Here is a 19,393-nt window from a genome sequence, read left to right on the forward strand (position 1 = left end):
ACTCGTTATAAAGGACCATCACTGGCATCCTGGTATGGAGAAGTAATAAGATACGCATTCCGTAGCCTCAGAACTAGTTTCAGAGAAGTATGACTGTATATTGTAGATTCGTGATGCAATCATACCTAGACACTTTGCATTCAGAAGGATAACGTGCGCCTCCGACAATCTAACGTCCTCTACTCGGTGTATGCTTTCTAAACTGGCCGGTTAGGTCTCCGGACCTAAGTCGTATCAAACATAGTGGTAGACGGTAGGACGATGCCTATACGCCAACCGGATTTCTAAAATGACTATTGTCGAGTATAAGAAGATCTAACGCGATTGTTACACTACAATCGCACCGTACGCACACGCATTCAGGATCAGTACCTATTGGAAAAGCTAGTTGTTTGATTCCTCAGTGTAGTTACATGTAATATCATGATGTAAGAAGCTCTACAACAACCCTATATAAAATATTCGATATATCCCATGCGCTATGTTGGGTTTCCCTCCATGACCTTGTTTACCAACTTAGGACCCGATACGTGTTTTCTGCTACGTGTTCCTTAATTTTTTCCATCAGTGTTTGTATTAAATATGCGTAAAATGTATATATATTACACATAAATAATTATAAAAGTTCTTATTTTAAATACAAAGAAATTCGAAAAAAAATTACACTATTTCGTTTAAGTGAATTTCAAGAATTTTCACTGTAAGAGAATATACAAATATCAGATTAGTAGAAATATTCTCCTTGTTAGGTATTGGATGTTCTACGACTTCATTTGCTAGCGAGATTTAAAAAACAGAATCTTCGTTCAAATAATGCAAAAGTTTATCCAGAATTTCTCTGGGAGTCATTCAATTATGGACTCATAATTTTGAAAGGGTTACATGTATCTATCTTGAAATTAATAAATCTTCCTGAAGTTATAAATAAGAAAGAATAATATTGTGAAAACTCTGAAGTTCAAAAACGATTTACTATCTGGCAATAATGGTTGTTTCATTTGTTCTGCTACAGAAATATTGATGTTTGCAGTTTTTATTAGGCATAATCCATACCAATTCAGGCAGGGGGATTACCTTGATAGTCTCAGATGTTATGGAACTTAACAGATGTTACAATTCAAGACAAAGTATGAAAAAAATCTTGGTTCTAGAATTTTTCATAATGATTTTGCAAAATATCCACTTTCGGACCAATGTGCTTAATGGGATGGAGTACAAACGATAAATTGAACAAAGTTGGAACTGTTGAAATATTTTTATTCTTCTGGATGTTCTTCACACACAACCTTCCAGAACAATCTGGAGCCATCCAGATAATTCTGTGAGTCTGGTTAAGCATGTACGGTGGGACAGACACATTCACAGTTCAGCTGTCAACAGTGAGGTAACATGAGAAATTCACTGAATTTGTAGTTCAACACTATCTGTAAGCTTTTGTGAGGATCCTGCTGATTGTTTGGGTTGAAGGGTGTTTTGCGGAAAGGACTGAGTTTCAAATGTCTTCTGACTGGTCCACAAGAGAGTCAAGTGCGGTGAAATTTGCATATCCATAAAGAAGTGATATGTAAGACTAGTTAAAAAAATAATTAAAAAGCAAGATCCAAAAAATTTCATTTCAAAAGTCAAACCAAGATTTCAGAAATGGCAGTGAATATTCGGATTCATAACCTACAACGAGGGATATTTGTGACTTGTGTGTATGACTGACTGGTGGCTTGCAGAAGCTATAGATAGCAGTTGTGAATTAAATGAAATCGTCGTCAACTTTGTTACTACATGGACAGGCTGCTGAATATAATTTCCATCTGCAACACAGGAACAACACCACCACCAGTACTCACTTCAAATTCGTGATGTTTTAATGATTGTAGATGCCTCAGTTCCTATTGGCTCAACAAGAAAGAATCACTCAATATATTAAAGGAAGATACTGATGCAGTCGAACCTATTTTTAGTTCACTGAAATGCTAATTTCAGTTCTAAGCAGAGTGCACAGAAATGGGTGTGCTTTGGAAACGTGAAATGTTTTGGAACACGTACATACATTCTGGAAGCTTTACTATGTTTGAAAGCTGTGTCTGTTACTTACCTTTATGCAGAATTATACTGACAAAATCAATGAAATCTTTGTCCCACGGTTATGCCAGTTAGGCTAAAGGAGACGGTGATTATGAGAAATGAATGAAATGGTGGAATGAAGAAAGTGGGAGAAAACGGGAGAACCCCGAGAAAACCCACGCACACGGTGTTTGTCTACCACAACGTTCACTTGGCGGGAGTAGGGTTTGAACCCGGGACCCCATGCACCAGAGGTGAACGCCAATTAAAATGATATGTCAAATAAGACTAAATTTTGATTTCATGAGACCAATATGTGAGAATATCGTAACGAACACCGGTTTAATGTATGGCAAAATTTTCAATTGTTTATAAATCCTGTTCAACTCAAAAGTGAAGGTTCTACTTTTCACGGCATGTAGTACTGTATGGTACTGTTCAACAGTCGCTGTCGCATAATAATCTTTTTTTTTTGGGGATTGGTGTATATATATATATATATATATATATATATATATATATTTCAAAAAAGCTTCAGAAGGCAACAGTCGGAGAACTTGGACACCCATTTCCAGAGGATATCACTTTAATCAGTAGATCTTTCAAACGCAACAAAAAGCAAGAAACTATCTCGAACCGTTCCAGAGACAAAGCATTTTAATATTTTGTCGAAATTCGCACTTGAGAAATGACACCAGAGGCGCCATCTTTGGCGATCCGTATCTCGGGCAAAGATTTTTTTTTTTTTTGACAAAATAAAACAAAAAAGGGAGGGAGGTTCCTTACTTCGTCCTGAATTTTAACATTTGTTCACTTCAGTAACATCTGAGACTATCAAAGTAAGATCCATATGCTTGCATTGAGCTAGACTATGATGTTATTATTTAGTATGTTCCATCATTTACCTTCGATTTTGGCAAAAATTTATTAACTGACTGTATTCGCCTTTCCTCATGAAATGTGAAGGAATTTTGAAAGGAAAGTATAGGTAAGTTATTTTTCGAGGGATTTTTCTTATATAAGTAACTTTATTTTGCGTTTTTGTGTGTGTGTTCTTGTATGAATCAAATGTTGATCTAATTACGACGAAACCTGAAAAGAAACGCACACATAATTGGGTGATATCAATAAAAATAAGTAACTACTCCTGAGAAGTCCTGCTCGAGAATCGGAGTAACTACACCTGGAGTAATCTCCTCCCTCAATTTCGTATCAATAAAACAAGCCACTACTCAGGTCTAGTCTGCTCCAGATTTATGAACGTTTACTCGCGCTTCCTCTGCACGTAGCACTGAGTCGTATCAATAAGAGAAGTGATTACTCATTTCTCCCATTCATCGCGCAGTCATTTCGTTGTTTTTAACCTATGGCGTGTATCTTAAAAGCCATGAAACGGGCAAGTAGCAACGATAGCTTCAATCAAAGTGCATTTGTGGATATTCTAAAAGAGTTTCCAGTGGTACTTTCAAAGTCACAGCTACCAGAAAGTAAACGAAGGAAAGCCGAAAGTTTGAAGGTAATTACACTGAAATGCAACGAAATATCAAATATATCTACGACTGAGACACAAATTCAAAAGAGAATCTTTAATATTCGAGCGAGAATAAAACAAAAATAAAAAAGAAGAAAAAAAAACGGGAAAGAAGAAAGTAATATTGAAACCATGCGAATGAACCTATTTGAGCTGACGGATGTTGATTGGAATCCAGCAATATTAAGATTAACACGACAAGCGCATATCACGTGTTGTCCAAGGTCTTTGTAGATTGTTTGGCTTTAAGAACGAAATCAGACACTTGGCTCCTTTGTTTTCTTTTTAATAAAGTCCAGCCACCCACGTCATAAATCACGTCCATCTGATTGCGTTTTCCACACCATACGTGTTCCATTCTCATGTATACACCCTTTCTATCAACGTTGAGTTGGGTTGATTATTAGTTTAACGTCCTTTTCAGTAGCGTGCCTATATGAGACAGAACCCACTGATTAACGTGGAATCCAAACCACATGAGCTCCTGCCGGGAATCGAACGCGGGTCTCCTATGCCAAAGGCATGTACGCTAACCGCTTAGCCACGAAATAGCTCTTCCTATTAACGTATTACTCTCCAAAATACTAGGTTTCTTTAATGCCACTTGTGTATAGTCAAGTGCTCCGATAGCACCCGGAAATGTATATTGTTCTTGCCACTCTGCCTTTGCTGTTTGTATATTACGCACACTTCCGGAAACAATACATTTTCATGTAGTCATAGACAGTACTTTGAGCCACACCAGAATCCCCTGACATTCCGACCTTGAATCCCGGATCACTCACGTAACGCAAGAAAACCAAGGGCACCGATTTCTCTGTAAATTGGGGGGGGGGGGGGGGCATTCAGATGTAGAAGGTATATATATCAGGATTTTAAGACAAATTGCACTCTAATTATGCCAAATATTGTATATTCATAAATACAATAGGGGGCCCACATGAGCTTTGGAGGGCCCGGGTCTCCTGGCCCCCACAGGATCGGCGCCCTTGAAGAAAACCCGCATCTTTTCATCATTACGTAGTCCACCACCCCGAATTTCGGTTGATTCTCCTTATAAAATGTTGTGCTAATCACTACATTTTCTTTCATTAACTTATAATGCTTTTTGTAATCTCCATTTCCAACATTTCTATGCAGTTTATAAGTTTTTCTACGTAGTAAAACAATCATATACTCTGCCATATTTCGCACGGAGTCACCTATTTAGCTTGCTCCACAAATTTGGAGAAGTTACTAGCATCACAGAGGAGTCTTTGATTTTTATTGATATCAAACGCGTAGTAGTTACTCGGCTCGAGAACAGAGGTGTGGTTACTTCAAAAGGGCGGGGCTTCTCCGAGGTCAGCCGAGACGACTAGTGCTCAGTTCTCTTTTTATTGATACCAATGCGAGTAACTACTTCAAAATTGGGCGTAATGAGTAACTTCTCCGTTTTATTGATATCACCCATTGAATCAACTAAGCATCTTCTCATTCTTCAGTACGAACTTATGGATATTGCACACAACATTTTGGTAAACCATTTCGTTTAAATACAAACCAAATGGAATTTCTCGCTAACATGACTCATGCTTCTATGAAGTTCAATGATGAGCCTGCTGCTTTCATCGGTCAATCTAAAAAACTGAGAAACTTCTGCTATACTACTGAAAACCATATGATGTTCAGTTTCATCCACTTACAAAACACAAATTCCCTGCATTAACTTCTTTGTGGTCTTTTTCTATAACTTGCAATCATAATAATAATAAACAACTTATTATATTCTAAAAACATATTTACAACACAGCTGTTATTTAACAAGTTCACCATTAAAAGTCAATCATCTTCAGGAGGCAGACTGCTCAAATTATACTAACACTGAACTTCATGTAAGTTTTTATATTTAGTATTATTATTCTCATGTAGCATTAAAGGCTTTCAGAATTTAATGAACAGGGTGTCGCTATGTTGTCACAATCTCAGGAGTGACACTAAACATATGAGGGTTCATATATACAGGGTGTTTCAAAACAACGCCGACAACGTTTGTGAGGTGATTCCTGACATCAAGATAAGACAAAAATTAAAAAACCAACCTGAGTGCACAAATGCTTCTTTTCGGACTTATAGAAATGAAAACCTGAAAACATGAAAAAAATAATTTTTAAAGGACCATAGCTCCTAAACTATGGGACCTGCCGTAGTCGGATCAAGACTTCATTTAGGAACTGGTATGTGACCTATCCAAATATCCAAGTTTCAGAATCCTGCGGTACTTTCGCGACAATTTTCATAGAGGTAGTTGGTGAGTATTTAAATTAAATGCCCATAGCAAAACTCCCTCTATAAAAATAGTTGGGTGAGTACTGCAGAATTCTGAAACATGTATTTTTGGATAGCACACATATTAGTTCCTAAGTTAAGTTTTGAGCTGACTACGGTAGGTCCCATAGTTTGGAGCTATGGACCTTTAAAGTTCATTTTTTCATACTATCGGCAGCCTATAGCTCCGAAAGGAAGCATTTGTGCACCCTGGTTGGCCTATACTTTTTGTCTTATCTTGGTGTCAGGAATCACCTCCCAAACGTTGTCGGTGTTGTTTTGAAACACCCTATATATAAAAGTCAAATTTCAATAGGCACTATTTCGAATTCGCGAGACTGTGGATGGTGATCGTTATCTGCGTAAAGGAAGTCACATACGCAATCTAAAATGCATATTTCATTAATGTTCAATGGGTGTACAGATTATTCCCTGGGGTGAAATTTTCCAGACATGTCATCAACCGAATTCTGAGATATGCTCTGACTTTATGATTAGTCCAAAGTAGGCAAACGATAAGCCTTGACAGTAGTGAACACGGAATTCTTTGGCGCGATGTCGGAAGTGTTAAGGATCGTCAGCAGCACGGTCTCTCGTACTCAGAAAAACGCATGGTGCGATATTTTCTTTCACGCTTATAAGTGAAGAAAACGTAAAATATACCGTGACGAAATATATCATTACACCTTATTCCGAACACAAAGTAACATGGAACTGCCGGTTTCTAACACTTCTGCCTTCCCTCCGAAGCACTGGATGTCCATTGTTGTCAAAGTTTACCTCCTGCCTACTTTAGACCCTTCTTGAAATCAGGGTATATCTGAAAACTCTATTGAAAACATATCTGAGAATTACACTCTGTAGGGAATACCCTCTACAGCTATTGACAATTGATGAAATATGCACTTTTGGATTGTATATGCGTGGCTTCTTTTACGCTGATAAGAACCACCATCCACAGTTTCTGGAATTCGAAAAAGGGCCTATTGAAATTTGGCTTTTTCGTGATTTTGGACAGCCCTAGCTCTGAAACTATGCACTTTTCGCCACAGGTCCATATGAACTTTTTCTCCTATTTTAATGTGAGGAATCACCTCTTAGTTTGTCGGTATAGTTCATTAACACCCTATAGAGGATATAGATATGTATATATATCCTCTAAACATACCTACCCATGTTTTATTTATTTGTATCCTCTAGATCGATTAGTACCACAGTAAAAACAAAATAATTAAATACATGTTTAGGTTTTCATGCTTGTATAATGTGTACTTACGTATGTAAATACGAGAAAATTGTAGTATTTGGAGTATAATTATATGTCAATTAATTTCGATGTCTATACTTGTCTGTTGACATCATTGTCCGGGCCACAGTACTTATGAAAAGTCTAAAACAAACTGCTTGATTTTTACATACGTTTAATTTTCCACTTTTTTTTTTCTTTCAAGGATTTAACTTCTATCAAAATCGTTGAGCTTTCAAATCTGTTCAAACACTGAAATTTATTAATTAAATTTCCACAGAACTACAACTAATAGAGTGTAAACTTAAAAACAATATCCCCTCCTCCACCAAAAAAAAAAAAAAAAAAAAAAAAAAAATCCAAAATGAATCAAAGCTGCCAATAACTATGTCTGCTTAAGAGCCTGCCTTACTAAAAATAATGCAATATTTACCATTTTTCTTTTGCTTGTTTATTCATAAGTGAAAGGAGAAAATGATATGGATCTTACCACAATAATAGATAATGTTGTTCTACAACAGAAAATATGAACCTGAAGAATTTTCAGTGTTGCCATCCATAGAAATTACAGTGTTTCCAGAATAACAATTTCCCTAAAATCTAAGTTAAGGCAGCGACTAGAGGAACGATCTCAGCTGCACTTGGTTACGTATTGTGTTGTTTTGGTTTGCTGTGAACTACTTTTTAAATAGCATTATAATTTAGTTTTAATAACTGTATATTAAAACTATTTTGTTTATTACAAACTAAATACAACTATTATTTAAAAAGTAGTTCACAGGAAACCAAAACAACATGATACGTAATCAAATGCAGTTGAGTTTGTTCCTCTAGTCGCTGCCTTAACTTAGATTTTAGGGAAATTGTTATTCTGGCAACACTGTAATTTCTATGGATGGCAACACTGAAAATTCTTCAGGTTCATATTTTCTGTTGTAGAACAACATTATCTATGATTGTGGTAAGTTTCATATCATTATCTCCTTTCACTTATGAAATACAAGCGAAAGAAAAATTGTAAATTTTGTGTTATTTTGAGTAAGGCAGGCTCTTAAGTACGGAAATTAGTTTGTTTTTTGAAGAATAAGTTTATACAAGTTTACACATTATTAATTGTGTAATTCTCAGGAAATTTATTTAGTAAATTTCAATGTTTGGACAGATTTGGAAGTTCAGCGCTTTTGGCAGAAGTTTTATATCTTATGAAGAAAGTACAAAGTCAAAATATGTAAAAATCATCAATTTAGTTTAGATTTTTCACAGATACCGTGGCCTGGACGAAGATGTGAGCAGACAAATATCGAGATCGAAATTAATTGGCATTTCTTATATTTATACAACTGACACAGTTGGCTGGATTGGAGTATGGCATTCCTTTCAGCATAGAGGCTATGTGAGTCATGGACCTACCGTTTACGATGGAATTCGAACCACTGTAATGCGTTTAAATTTCAACTCTAATCGAGAATTAAACCTGTTAACCCTTCCAGTAAAAGCACGCGCGCTAGCCACTAAGCAAAAAAGAGGGCTTTAAATACAATTAATATCCCTAATTTGGGAACTCGTCCTAATTACATCTTCATAAACATCAGATTACTACACTAACAATATTAAGCAATAATAAATAAATAAATAAATAAATAAAAACAAGAAATTCAAATACGTTTCCACTGTTTTTCTTGTTGAAGTTTATTCAGTTTCCTTTGATGTCTTGCATATTTAGCAAATTCATCAAGCATGGAAATCTTCATCATTTCATGTTTTGTTTCTTCGATCTCACGCTGCAGCGAGATTTCTTCAGCAGATTCGCTCTGTATGAAAGACATGAACTGAAAATAGAAAAGAAAAAGTTCTTTAATAGCTTTCATACTTAAGAATATGACTACTTATATATTTTGTCATAAATTTTGTTTGAAATAATAAGTAACTATGAAGCTGGTAGAATTTTAGAGTTTGAGTATAAAAATGTAGAAATTTCAATATTCTGTCATTTGACAAATATAATCAAATGAATATATATAATTAAATCAATAATCAAATGACAGATATAATCGTATAATCAAATGCATTTTTTTCACTCTTCTATATCATTGAATTCGCATCTAAGAGTATTTGATAAGATATAAAATCGGTTATTACCACCACTTATTAATATAATTTTAGATAGATATTTTCAATATTCGCTAGTAATAATAATAAGTCTGATTTAAACTTTATCTGCCACATTCCAGGTCTATGAAATTTCTGCAATACCCTGAAGTAATTCTTTTGCAGAAGTATATGATGTTCAATACTATAAATGAATTATGAACCTTTGGTAACAATAATTTACCTAATTTGAAAAAGGCACATGGAACACATTATTACAGATCAAAACCCCAAACGAAATAAACTCAGCTATATTTCGGCAAAGAACCACCTTTCCTCTTCAGCCATGAAGTATCCGCAGATCACATCCTCACTACTTTACAACATTGATGGATATCACACTAAATTACCAATGTGCTGAATAAACTTGCTTCTGATATACGCACCAATTCATAAAACAAGGCGCTAGAATAATACAAATCCAATCTGACACATAGGTCTATATGTTTTAGTCTTCGGCATTAAGTAGACTGGTATAAATTAACTGACTATATTACTGGAATTAATATACTGGAGCTTCAAGGTGAATTGAAAACTTCGTACTTTATGATGATTTTTTAACCCATATATATATATATAAAAAAAAAAAAAAAAAAAAGGCACGAGCTCGTATATTCAGTTGCTATGGCTACCTGACGTCTGAAGGTTTTCAAATCCTGCTAATGTGAGTAATAAACGGACTCAATTCGAAAAAAAAAATGGTTAAAAAATAATAGGTAAATAAATAAAAATAAAAGAAAATGTGTGAAGTCAAAGAACTAAATGCCAATCTAGTTTATGAACCATGTAACATGCTACCATGAATTACAGAACAGTTCTTAAAATATTCCAGTGCACCTACAGTTCAATATTCTCAACACATACAATAAAAGGACTAATTACTACTGAATTTCATTACGTAATACACTCGCAGTTAATATAGCTAGAAGAATTAAACTCTAGAAGATTAAACAAATTTATGTAGTGAAATTTACACAATTAGAACATCGAATTTTACAACAGTCAAATATCATCGTATAATTTCACGTTTTTAATAATTTACCAAAATTCTGCAAGCTCATAGCTAGATTGGCAATGTTGAAGCGCAAAATTTTCGTTTATATTACTAGCAGTGTCTTGTATTCAATACGTGGTGGAAGATTCACAGGAATCAAACCTTTTTCTCTACTTATAACTGACATTAGTAGTTAGTGTATAAACACAAGAAAATAGCATACTTAACTTCAATTTTGAAGAAAGGGAAAAAAAAAAATTAACAACTGTAATGAATTTGGGATGTGAGAAACACATAGCAAATAGTTATTACTAACTTACAAAATGGAAATTTCCATTGAAACTGAATTGGTATCAGAACAACACAAGACGCATTTTCGGATAAGTTCGTTTTCTTTATTCAACAGCATGAGTTCTTACGAACTTTCACATATTATAATACTTCCTGGTGTTGCTGCTACCTTCCAGTGAGAAGATTTTACTTTCAGACTAACTTTTGTTTATGGTAAATAATAATTATTATGTTTAATTGCATTCATCTGAATTTAGCTGTCTTGCACTTGTCCTGGCGTAGAAAAAATATAATCTAACAATCGCGAAATTTATGAGTTAAGAAAGATATGCATATAAGAATAAGTGGTCGAGTTGAAATACGACAAAAAGGCAGACTTTCAATATGGGAGTATTACGAGTTATTTAACAGCTAATATTCTTCGACACATTACTATTGTTATTTCAAAAAATAATAATCAACCATGAAGATTTGGCTATTACTGTTTTACAAGCGGTGGTAACAGTTACATATACACCTTTCAGGACAAAAGTGGTGCACAACCATTTAGTGATTTTAGTGCTCAGATGATTAAATTTGCTTTACGTCGAGTGTTAGTGACAGGAAGAAAACTTAGATTACAAAGTCAAGACACCTAAGAAAGAATTTTTATCAACCCACATAACATTACTTCTACTAGAAAGATAATTTTTGTAAAAATGTATAATCTTGCAGCAACGTGCATTGAAAAAAAAAAAAAAAATTAAAAAAAAAGTTCATTGAAAGTGGCGAGAATTTATTGCTGAAACAGTTTGCACTTAATTTTTACTCGGATGCTTTTCGTGAGTGTTCGACTTTTATTATTATCTTGGAGGTTTGTTAACCCCATAGCAGAACATGCCGCGATCTGCGATGTGAACGCAGAAAATCTGCCGCACCTGTGCAGAATAATTGCCATGTAACGCTGTAACAAAACTATGATAAAGAGTTTCTATTTCATCTGTGCCCCTTCTGGCGCTACTGTTGATGTGTGTTTTCCATATCTTCCTCGAAAAAGGAGGAATAAGTTGCCACAATTAATTATTTCACGGACTTCGCTGTGCTCTGTCTTGCTGGCCACTCTAAGTAGCCTACGATCTTCACTCGTCACGACCAAACGACTGAATGACAAATTGGCAACACAGTTGAGGTCATTCTTTCTACATCTACACTGAAGAAAGTCTCCCGCGCTTCATTGGTGCGCCCATGGACCACGAAACACGGATTGCACATGTGACAACGTCGCAAATAAAGAACCATTGAGTAGATCTACCAATCTATAAAATAGTTACATAGATTTTTTCCAGATGGCAGCTAAAGTCGATATAGACCAAGGATGTTATAAATAGAAGATCTGCCCATATGTATCTTCATCCTATTAAATCGATGAAGCCAAAAAACAACCGAGCATCGGCACATCTGATTGGCTACTCCCGTTTCTGACATCGTCTGATTGGCTACTTTCCTTTCCGCCATGATTGTTGGCTCAAAACATTGCGATCCTATTGGGCGGAGTGGGCAGAGTAGGGGTGGCGAAACTGTGACGTTTGGCTTCAAGATTTTGTTGTAAGGGCAGATCCTCTATTTTATAAGATCCTTGATATAGACTGACATTAGCATCACTTATTAGTGAAGCAACCTATTTAACTGCTTGATGTATTCGTAGAGCAATGCTAATTGTTCCAAGTTAATCTGCGACGTTGCCACATAGTGAAATTTTGATGGCCCATAATGGCTGATGGAGGTCCCGGAGGGCATACCATCATATAACATTTTCACTTTATTTTAGCCTGTAGAATAGGGCTGTGTGGTCCGTGGGCTACATTTTTAGAACACCCGATATATAGATATAGATAGATAGATATAGATATATACAGGGTGTTACAAAAATGTATCACAATATTTTGTGAATAGATTCCTCACATCAAAATAAGAAAAAAGTTCCTAGGGCCTGTGGCCGAAAATGCAAAGTTTCGAAGTTATAGGGTGCGTGAAAAAATGAACTTTAAAGGTCCATAGTTTCAATATTACAGGACTACCGTAATCGTAGTTGGGTCAAAACATCCTTAGAAACTAGTATATGAACTATCCAAATATCCATCTTTCAGAACCTCCGGTACTTGCACAATCATATTTAGAGAGGTTTTTTGGGAGTATTTGATCACTCTCCATCTCTTTTCTAAAAATTAGTGTGTAAGCAGGGAATTTTTTACACCCTCCCTGTGATAGGCGATATCCTCCCTGGCAAAACAGGTTGATACCCCCCAAAGGGGTGTGCGTACAATTTTTATATTATTACTATCATCGGTGCCGTAAGTGTAAAATATAGCCTAGTAAATAATCTCCTGGTGATACTTTTCTGGTAGCTGGCACGAAACTCGCCGTTTAAGTAGTGTGTTCACTTTCTACAATGAACAAAGTGTTACGCGTATATTCAGAACGATGAAAACTTAGTTGTTAACGTGTAAGCAAATTTAATGAAAGTATGTACAGAAGGTCCCTGTATGGTAGAACAGGGGTCATATTCACTCCGGTTCTGAAGAAGAAAAACAAAGGCTAAATGAACTGATAGATAAAGCTTGCAACATCTCGTTAAAGCAACCTCACCGTATAAAGATACGTAAAGAATGAATGAACGTGGTGCAAGTTTGGTAGAACAGAAAATATGTATGAGGGCAAGTTTATGTCTGTGAGAATGAGAATAACAAAATGTGTTCATATAATAGCAAATAAAAGTGAAGGAAAATATTTTTCTTTTCTCCTAATCAGAACTAAAGCAAATAATGCAATCCTTTGCCAAGGTTATGCTAAATTTGTAATGTGTCCTGAAGAAAGTTTCTGGCAAATACCCTGTGTGCAAGTACTAGAGCATTCTTAAACATGGATATTTACTGTATCTATTTACTAGTATTAAAATTCACAGTTGAACAAGGAAACGAAGTTTCGCTCTACTTATTAAATGAAAAAATAAAGATATTTTCACCATAAGTTTTACGTCCCATGGTTATGTCAGCTAGGCTAAAGGAGACGGTGATGAGGAAAAATGAAGGAATGGTGGAACAAAAGTGGAAGGAAACCCCGAGAAAACCCACGCACACGGGTTTTGTCCATCACAAAGCTCACTTGGCGCGAGCTGGGATCGAATCAAGGACCACATGCACCAGAGGATTCACCATAAACAAAAAAAATATCTGAAAATATAGTGTCTTCATTGGAGACTGGTAACAATCTGCCAGTAAGTAACAAGTTATTTGTAAGATTGCAAATAACAACGATTAATAACAATGCTACATAAGACTTGTCCATTTATCTACTGTTTAATACCATCTACATTAATAGCAAGTATGTTATGTAGTGGGATTCACTCTGAATTGAAGGTGCTTCAGTATTATGAAATACACAGAAGTATATTATATGGATCATAAACTATATTAATACTTATTTTGTTTTATGTATTAAAAATGAAACGAAATATTAGTTTACCATATCCTACGATTATGTTCTTTACACTAAAGGAAACGAATGATTAACAAAAGTGAATTATCGTGAAATTAAATCTTCTGTGCTCTCCCACGGGAAGGGTCTATATATTTATTTATTAAGATTAGTTTAATATCCCAGAATTATGCTTCTAGTCTAAGGAAGATGGTGATGATAATAATGAATGACACGATCGAATGAAGAAAGTGGAAGAAATAAGAGAATCTGGAGAAAACCCACGCATATGGTCTTCATACACCTCAGTATTCACTTGACGCAAGCTATGATCAAATCGAGGAACCCTCTACCACTGAGTTACAGCGGACCCTATATTGGCATTCAGTTCTTTGGGTTCACATTATGTTTTCTTCCTTTGAGTCTACTCAGTTTATTATCTACACTAGCTGTTTCTACCAAGCTTTCGGCGCGCTGTACGCTAGAGGTTATTAAAGTTGTGCTTTAATTAAAAGTTTTAATTTTTACATTTAACTTCTTTTTTAGGTTTACCGAGCCAACTTACGCTTACACAAATATTAATGCTCAAATCTAAATGTTTCCGTCCCTTGTCCTAATGATAAACAGCAAAACATGTTCATGTTCAGGTATAATCATTATCCATTTTCAAATAACTAAATTGAAACAATGAAATTAAAGTTGCAACTACATAGCCACAATATATTACTATAGAAATACACAAATATTACTGCTCAAATCTAAATATGGTTAAGACTGTTGTCCTATTTTGAAGTAATTAAATTGAAACAGGACAGTCGTTGAGCTGCAATTAAATCGGCAAATGTAACAATGGGAACGCAAGTGTACCGCTTGGAAGAGTACGAGCAGCATGTTACAAACCAAACGTGGCGGGGCGTTGCAACATTGGAAGAGGCATGGTTGTAGCTTTCCGACTGCGGCAAATCAAGAGGGATGATGTACAGAGACCAAGACGAGAGAACTCTACAAAGATAATAGACAAAGACTACATAGGTATTTTTATGTATATTTGTGTATAGCACAATCTTTTAGACATTAGCCAAGCAGAACTTTTTCAAGGTGGATGTGAAAGATCAATACCGTAATTTATTAATTTCAAAATTTACTTACAGATTGAAATTGACGTATTTTTAATCAAAAGTGAAACAGTTAATTCCGTTGATTGCCTCTGTAAGAATATTTACTGGACAGTTTCGGTCAGTTAAACTCTGGCTTTATTCACAAAGAAAGTTACATTAAGATCAAGCACTTTATAAACAAAATTTGTACTTTTAGTACAATGGTTCATAGTTGGAAAGATACCTTCTGTTGAACTGCCTATTTATGTAGAATTTCTTTATCTACGGCCTATTAATCTAAACAATTTGAATGTGGCAGATCGACTATTGAAAACAATCTTTTGTCGTAATTATTTATGTTTTGTTTGTTGCTGATCCGTACTGTCCAACGGAAATCGAAAATAATATATTTCTTAAAAATAAGTATGTACGGTAGTAGGAAACTAATCAATTATACAAACTATCCTAACAGAACTGAACCTACCAATCTATTACAACGTAACATTCTGTGTTCTAAAGTAGCGGAAAATACTTCTTGAATGTAAACCTACTGGGCACATACAGAACACAATCTACCCAAAAAACGAATTCTTGCAAAGTTAAACTTCCTAACTGTTTTTATATTGCAATATTATTTTAATTACAAATTATAAATATTATTTATCATTAGCAACAATTACTCGCTTTGCTGGGTTAAATTAAGAAAAAAACAGTAATATGTTCCGTTAGTCAGTTACTTTTTTCCACTACTAAAGAGCTCTCTCATATCGCTCATTTTCGATCATTTTTATATTTCCTCCCCCCTTCCTCCCCTATGCTGCGTGGCTGAATTTCGATTTAAACAGCATACAATGTGTCACTGTTCAACTCAGCAACCCCGAAACCTATGGATTCGACACTAATATTGGTCATTTTCGGTCATTTACATATATATATCTTTCCTCTCCCTCCCCCAAGTTGCGGCGCTGAATTTGGATTTAAACAGGATCGGATATGTCACTTTTTGTCTCAATGACCCCGAAACCTATGGATTCGACACTAATATCGGTCATTTTCGACCATTTTTAATTGTTTTTCTCCCTCCCCTCACCTAAGTTGCACCGTCAAAGTGATATAATAAAAATCATCCCACGCCTGAACCTCATCTATGTTGAAAATTTGATCGTAATAGGTGGGGTGGTTCAAGAGTTTTTAAGTCTTACATATATATCTATACTATGGCCGCTATGTCTCTGGCCCTGACACTTCTGCACGTGGACAAAACAATGTTGCCAATTTGTCGTGGGTTTAACCGCACACGCTAAGAATAAACAGAAAAAGCGAACAAATACAACCGAAATGAATTGCTTAATAAATGCTGAATTTTCATGGATTTTTAAAACCTTCCGTGTAAGGAAACAAACTAAAAATAGCCCGAATTAAACATAAAGTAATCGAGTAAATTGACATACAGCTCATGCATTTAGACGTGAACAGTGTAAACAATATGCGCAGTAGAATTGGAGGAGTCTATCACGGAGGGATAAGAAAGAAAGGGGTGTGTTGGTCAGTCGGTTATAAGCATTGAAACGGTGCGTATCGTGCGGTGTCGCGTGTAGATCGGTTTTGCCCGGTGTTGCCAACCATACAGTGATGGCACCAGTAAAAAGTAAACTCAAGGGTAAAGTACTGCACAGCCAAACGCGGGAGGTGGTTGCGAACGTGTATAAGTTCATGAAAACGGAAGCTGAGCGGGGAGCTCTTGCTATTAAATTAAGTTCTGTTTTAGAGAGAGTTTCCACAGCAACTGGCGTGTCCCTAAGTTCAGTACGTCGGATAAAAAATGAATTGGCAAGTATCGAGTCGGGTGCATCTGCGTCATTCACAACACCGCATAAAGAAAGGCCCAGAAGATCAAGGAAAGCGGAACTAGATGACTTCAATGAATCTGTTGTGCGTCGAACAGTAAATGATTTTTATATAACAGAAAAGCAAAGGCCAACTCTTAAAAAAGTCCACTCTAAATTAACCCAGTCCATAAATTTCGATGGCAGCCTCAACACACTTAGGAAGATACTCCTTACTCTTGGATTTAAATGGAAAAAAACTAGAAACAATAGACGAGTTTTAATTGAACAAAGCAATATCCGGACACAAAGAATTTCCTTTTTGCGAAGCATAAGGAAATACAGAAATGATTCTCGCCCTATTATATACATGGATGAGACTTACGTACATGCGTCGCACACGTCACCTTATGGCTGGAGCGATGAATCATTACATGGATTATTCTCCCCGATTTCGAAGGGGAAGAGAATAATAATCATTCACGCCAGTAGCGAAGAAGGTTTTGTGCCAAACGCGTATGTAAGATTCAAATCTGGCCAGAAAACTGGGGATTACCATCATGATATGGATTATCAAAATTATGAAAAGTGGTTGAAAGAAAAATTAATTCCCAATTTACCACCTCGAAGTGTAGTCGTCATTGATAACGCTCCATACCATAATAAACAAGTCAATCCTCCTCCTAATTCCAATTCAACTCGAAAGACAATGGTATCCTGGCTTACTGAAAAAGGCATTCCTTTCAGTGAAGACATGTTGAAACCACAGTTGTACACAATAATCAAAGCAAATAAACCAGTCCATCGCACCTACAAAATAGATACTATTCTATCTGAACATGGCCACACAGTTCTCCGTTTACCGCCTTATCATCCAGAATTAAACCCAATAGAATTGATCTGGGCAGATGCAAAAAACTGGATTGCAAACAAGAACACAACTTTTAAATTAGATGATGTGATGAAGCTGGCAGATGAGAAATTTGCGTCAATTTCAAAGGAAGAGTGGAAACGAAAGTGTGACCATGTTAAGGCTATTGAGGAAGCATATTTTAGAAGAGAGGGTTTGTTGGATCAAGGGATGGAAGAAATAATCGTTAATGTTGGAGAAGACACTGATTCGGATATGAGTGACAGCGATAATAGTTCGACTGACAGTGGTGATGAGGGTGGTGATGGGGGGGAAACTTCCGGTGTGACAATGTCGGGTATTCATCCCATAGACGTAGACAGCGATAGTGAGTGAATAGTTCCAGTGTGGTATTTACAATTGTTATAACTGTGATGTGAGTTTTCTTCCTTGTGATTGTTTCACTTTAGTAACTGTGTGTGTGTGTGTGTTATTTATCTTTTCATATTTTGGAATACAAAACAATTAGGCCTATATTTCTTTTGTTATCCAATAAAACCACAGCGAGTTGTCAGAAGAGAAAAATGTATGGAGGAAACAGCACTTTCTTAACAAGGTAAGTTTAATTGATATTAACCCTTATCTTTGTCATAGGCCTACGATAGTTTGCTGAAGTGTGGTTTTATTCAATTGAGATCAATTTATTTATGTTATTGAGGCAACTTTGGCTGAAGCCGGTGTGGTTGAATAGCACTTGCATAACTCAACCTTACTGCAGTTTCTTAACTTCTTTAAAGGTCAACACATTTTGGACACCCTCTATTGAAATGTGTCAATACTTCTGGGAGTCCTACCTAGCCACGGTAGTCCAAGTGATATTGTCGCAGACTTCGGAGCGGCAATGGGGAGGTGCGTGGATTCCAATCCCGCTGCCGACCATCCTGAATGAAGGTTTTCCCTAGTCCCGCTAGGCAAATGCCGAGACTGTATTTTCATAATAGGATCTGCCCCACAACCTTCCCAAGCTCTGTCCCTTCCTGAGCCATAATTGTCTAAAGGTAATAAAATAAATTTAAATTCTGGGAGATGTAAGCTGTAACTTACTTTTTTATTTGGTTACTTCCTGCGAATAAAATAGGAGAGGACAAAAGTACTCTTCTACAGTACATTTTTAACTTCGTCTTTTTAAATTCACAACATAGCATCTGTTCTTGACCTACTGCTGAACACCGAAGACTATTTCTAACAGCCTTTTTTCTTTCTTCTGTATCCAAGCATTAATTTTAGTTACGGAAGTTTTAGAGTTGTTATATGACGGAATGCTCGGGGTGGATGGAGAGGGAGATAGCCAAAATAGCCTCACGCGGTGCTGTTCCTGTCACAGCTTATCAACTTGGACAAAAAATATGACGTAGTTGTCAGAACAAATGGCACCTTTGTATTTATGAAACACGTGTTCACGGATCAATTCCTTGAGTCATATTTTCTCTTCCGTCTTCCTATACAAGTAAACATTTCAAGTCTTTTTTTTTCCGTTCATACTTTGATTGTCGTTTGTTATTTCAGAGCACAATTTTTTTTTGACAAATTCT

General features: G+C 35.9%; 1 protein-coding gene across 2 annotated transcripts in view; it reads right to left on the reverse strand.

Moving 5' to 3' along the window:
- LOC145686494 (guided entry of tail-anchored proteins factor 1) overlaps positions 1 to 19,393 on the reverse strand; it is an 82,389-nt gene that overhangs the window by 11,643 nt on the left and 51,353 nt on the right. For both annotated transcript variants that reach the window (XM_081759868.1, XM_081759867.1), the window contains exon 2: positions 8,806 to 8,971. In XM_081759868.1, the coding sequence (XP_081615994.1) occupies positions 8,806 to 8,971 (166 nt within the window). The remainder of the gene's footprint in view (positions 1 to 8,805; positions 8,972 to 19,393) is intronic.

This window comes from Thermobia domestica, chromosome 5, assembly GCF_964235325.1.
Source record: "Thermobia domestica chromosome 5, izTheDome1.hap1.1, whole genome shotgun sequence".
Lineage (NCBI taxonomy): Eukaryota > Metazoa > Arthropoda > Insecta > Zygentoma > Lepismatidae > Thermobia > Thermobia domestica.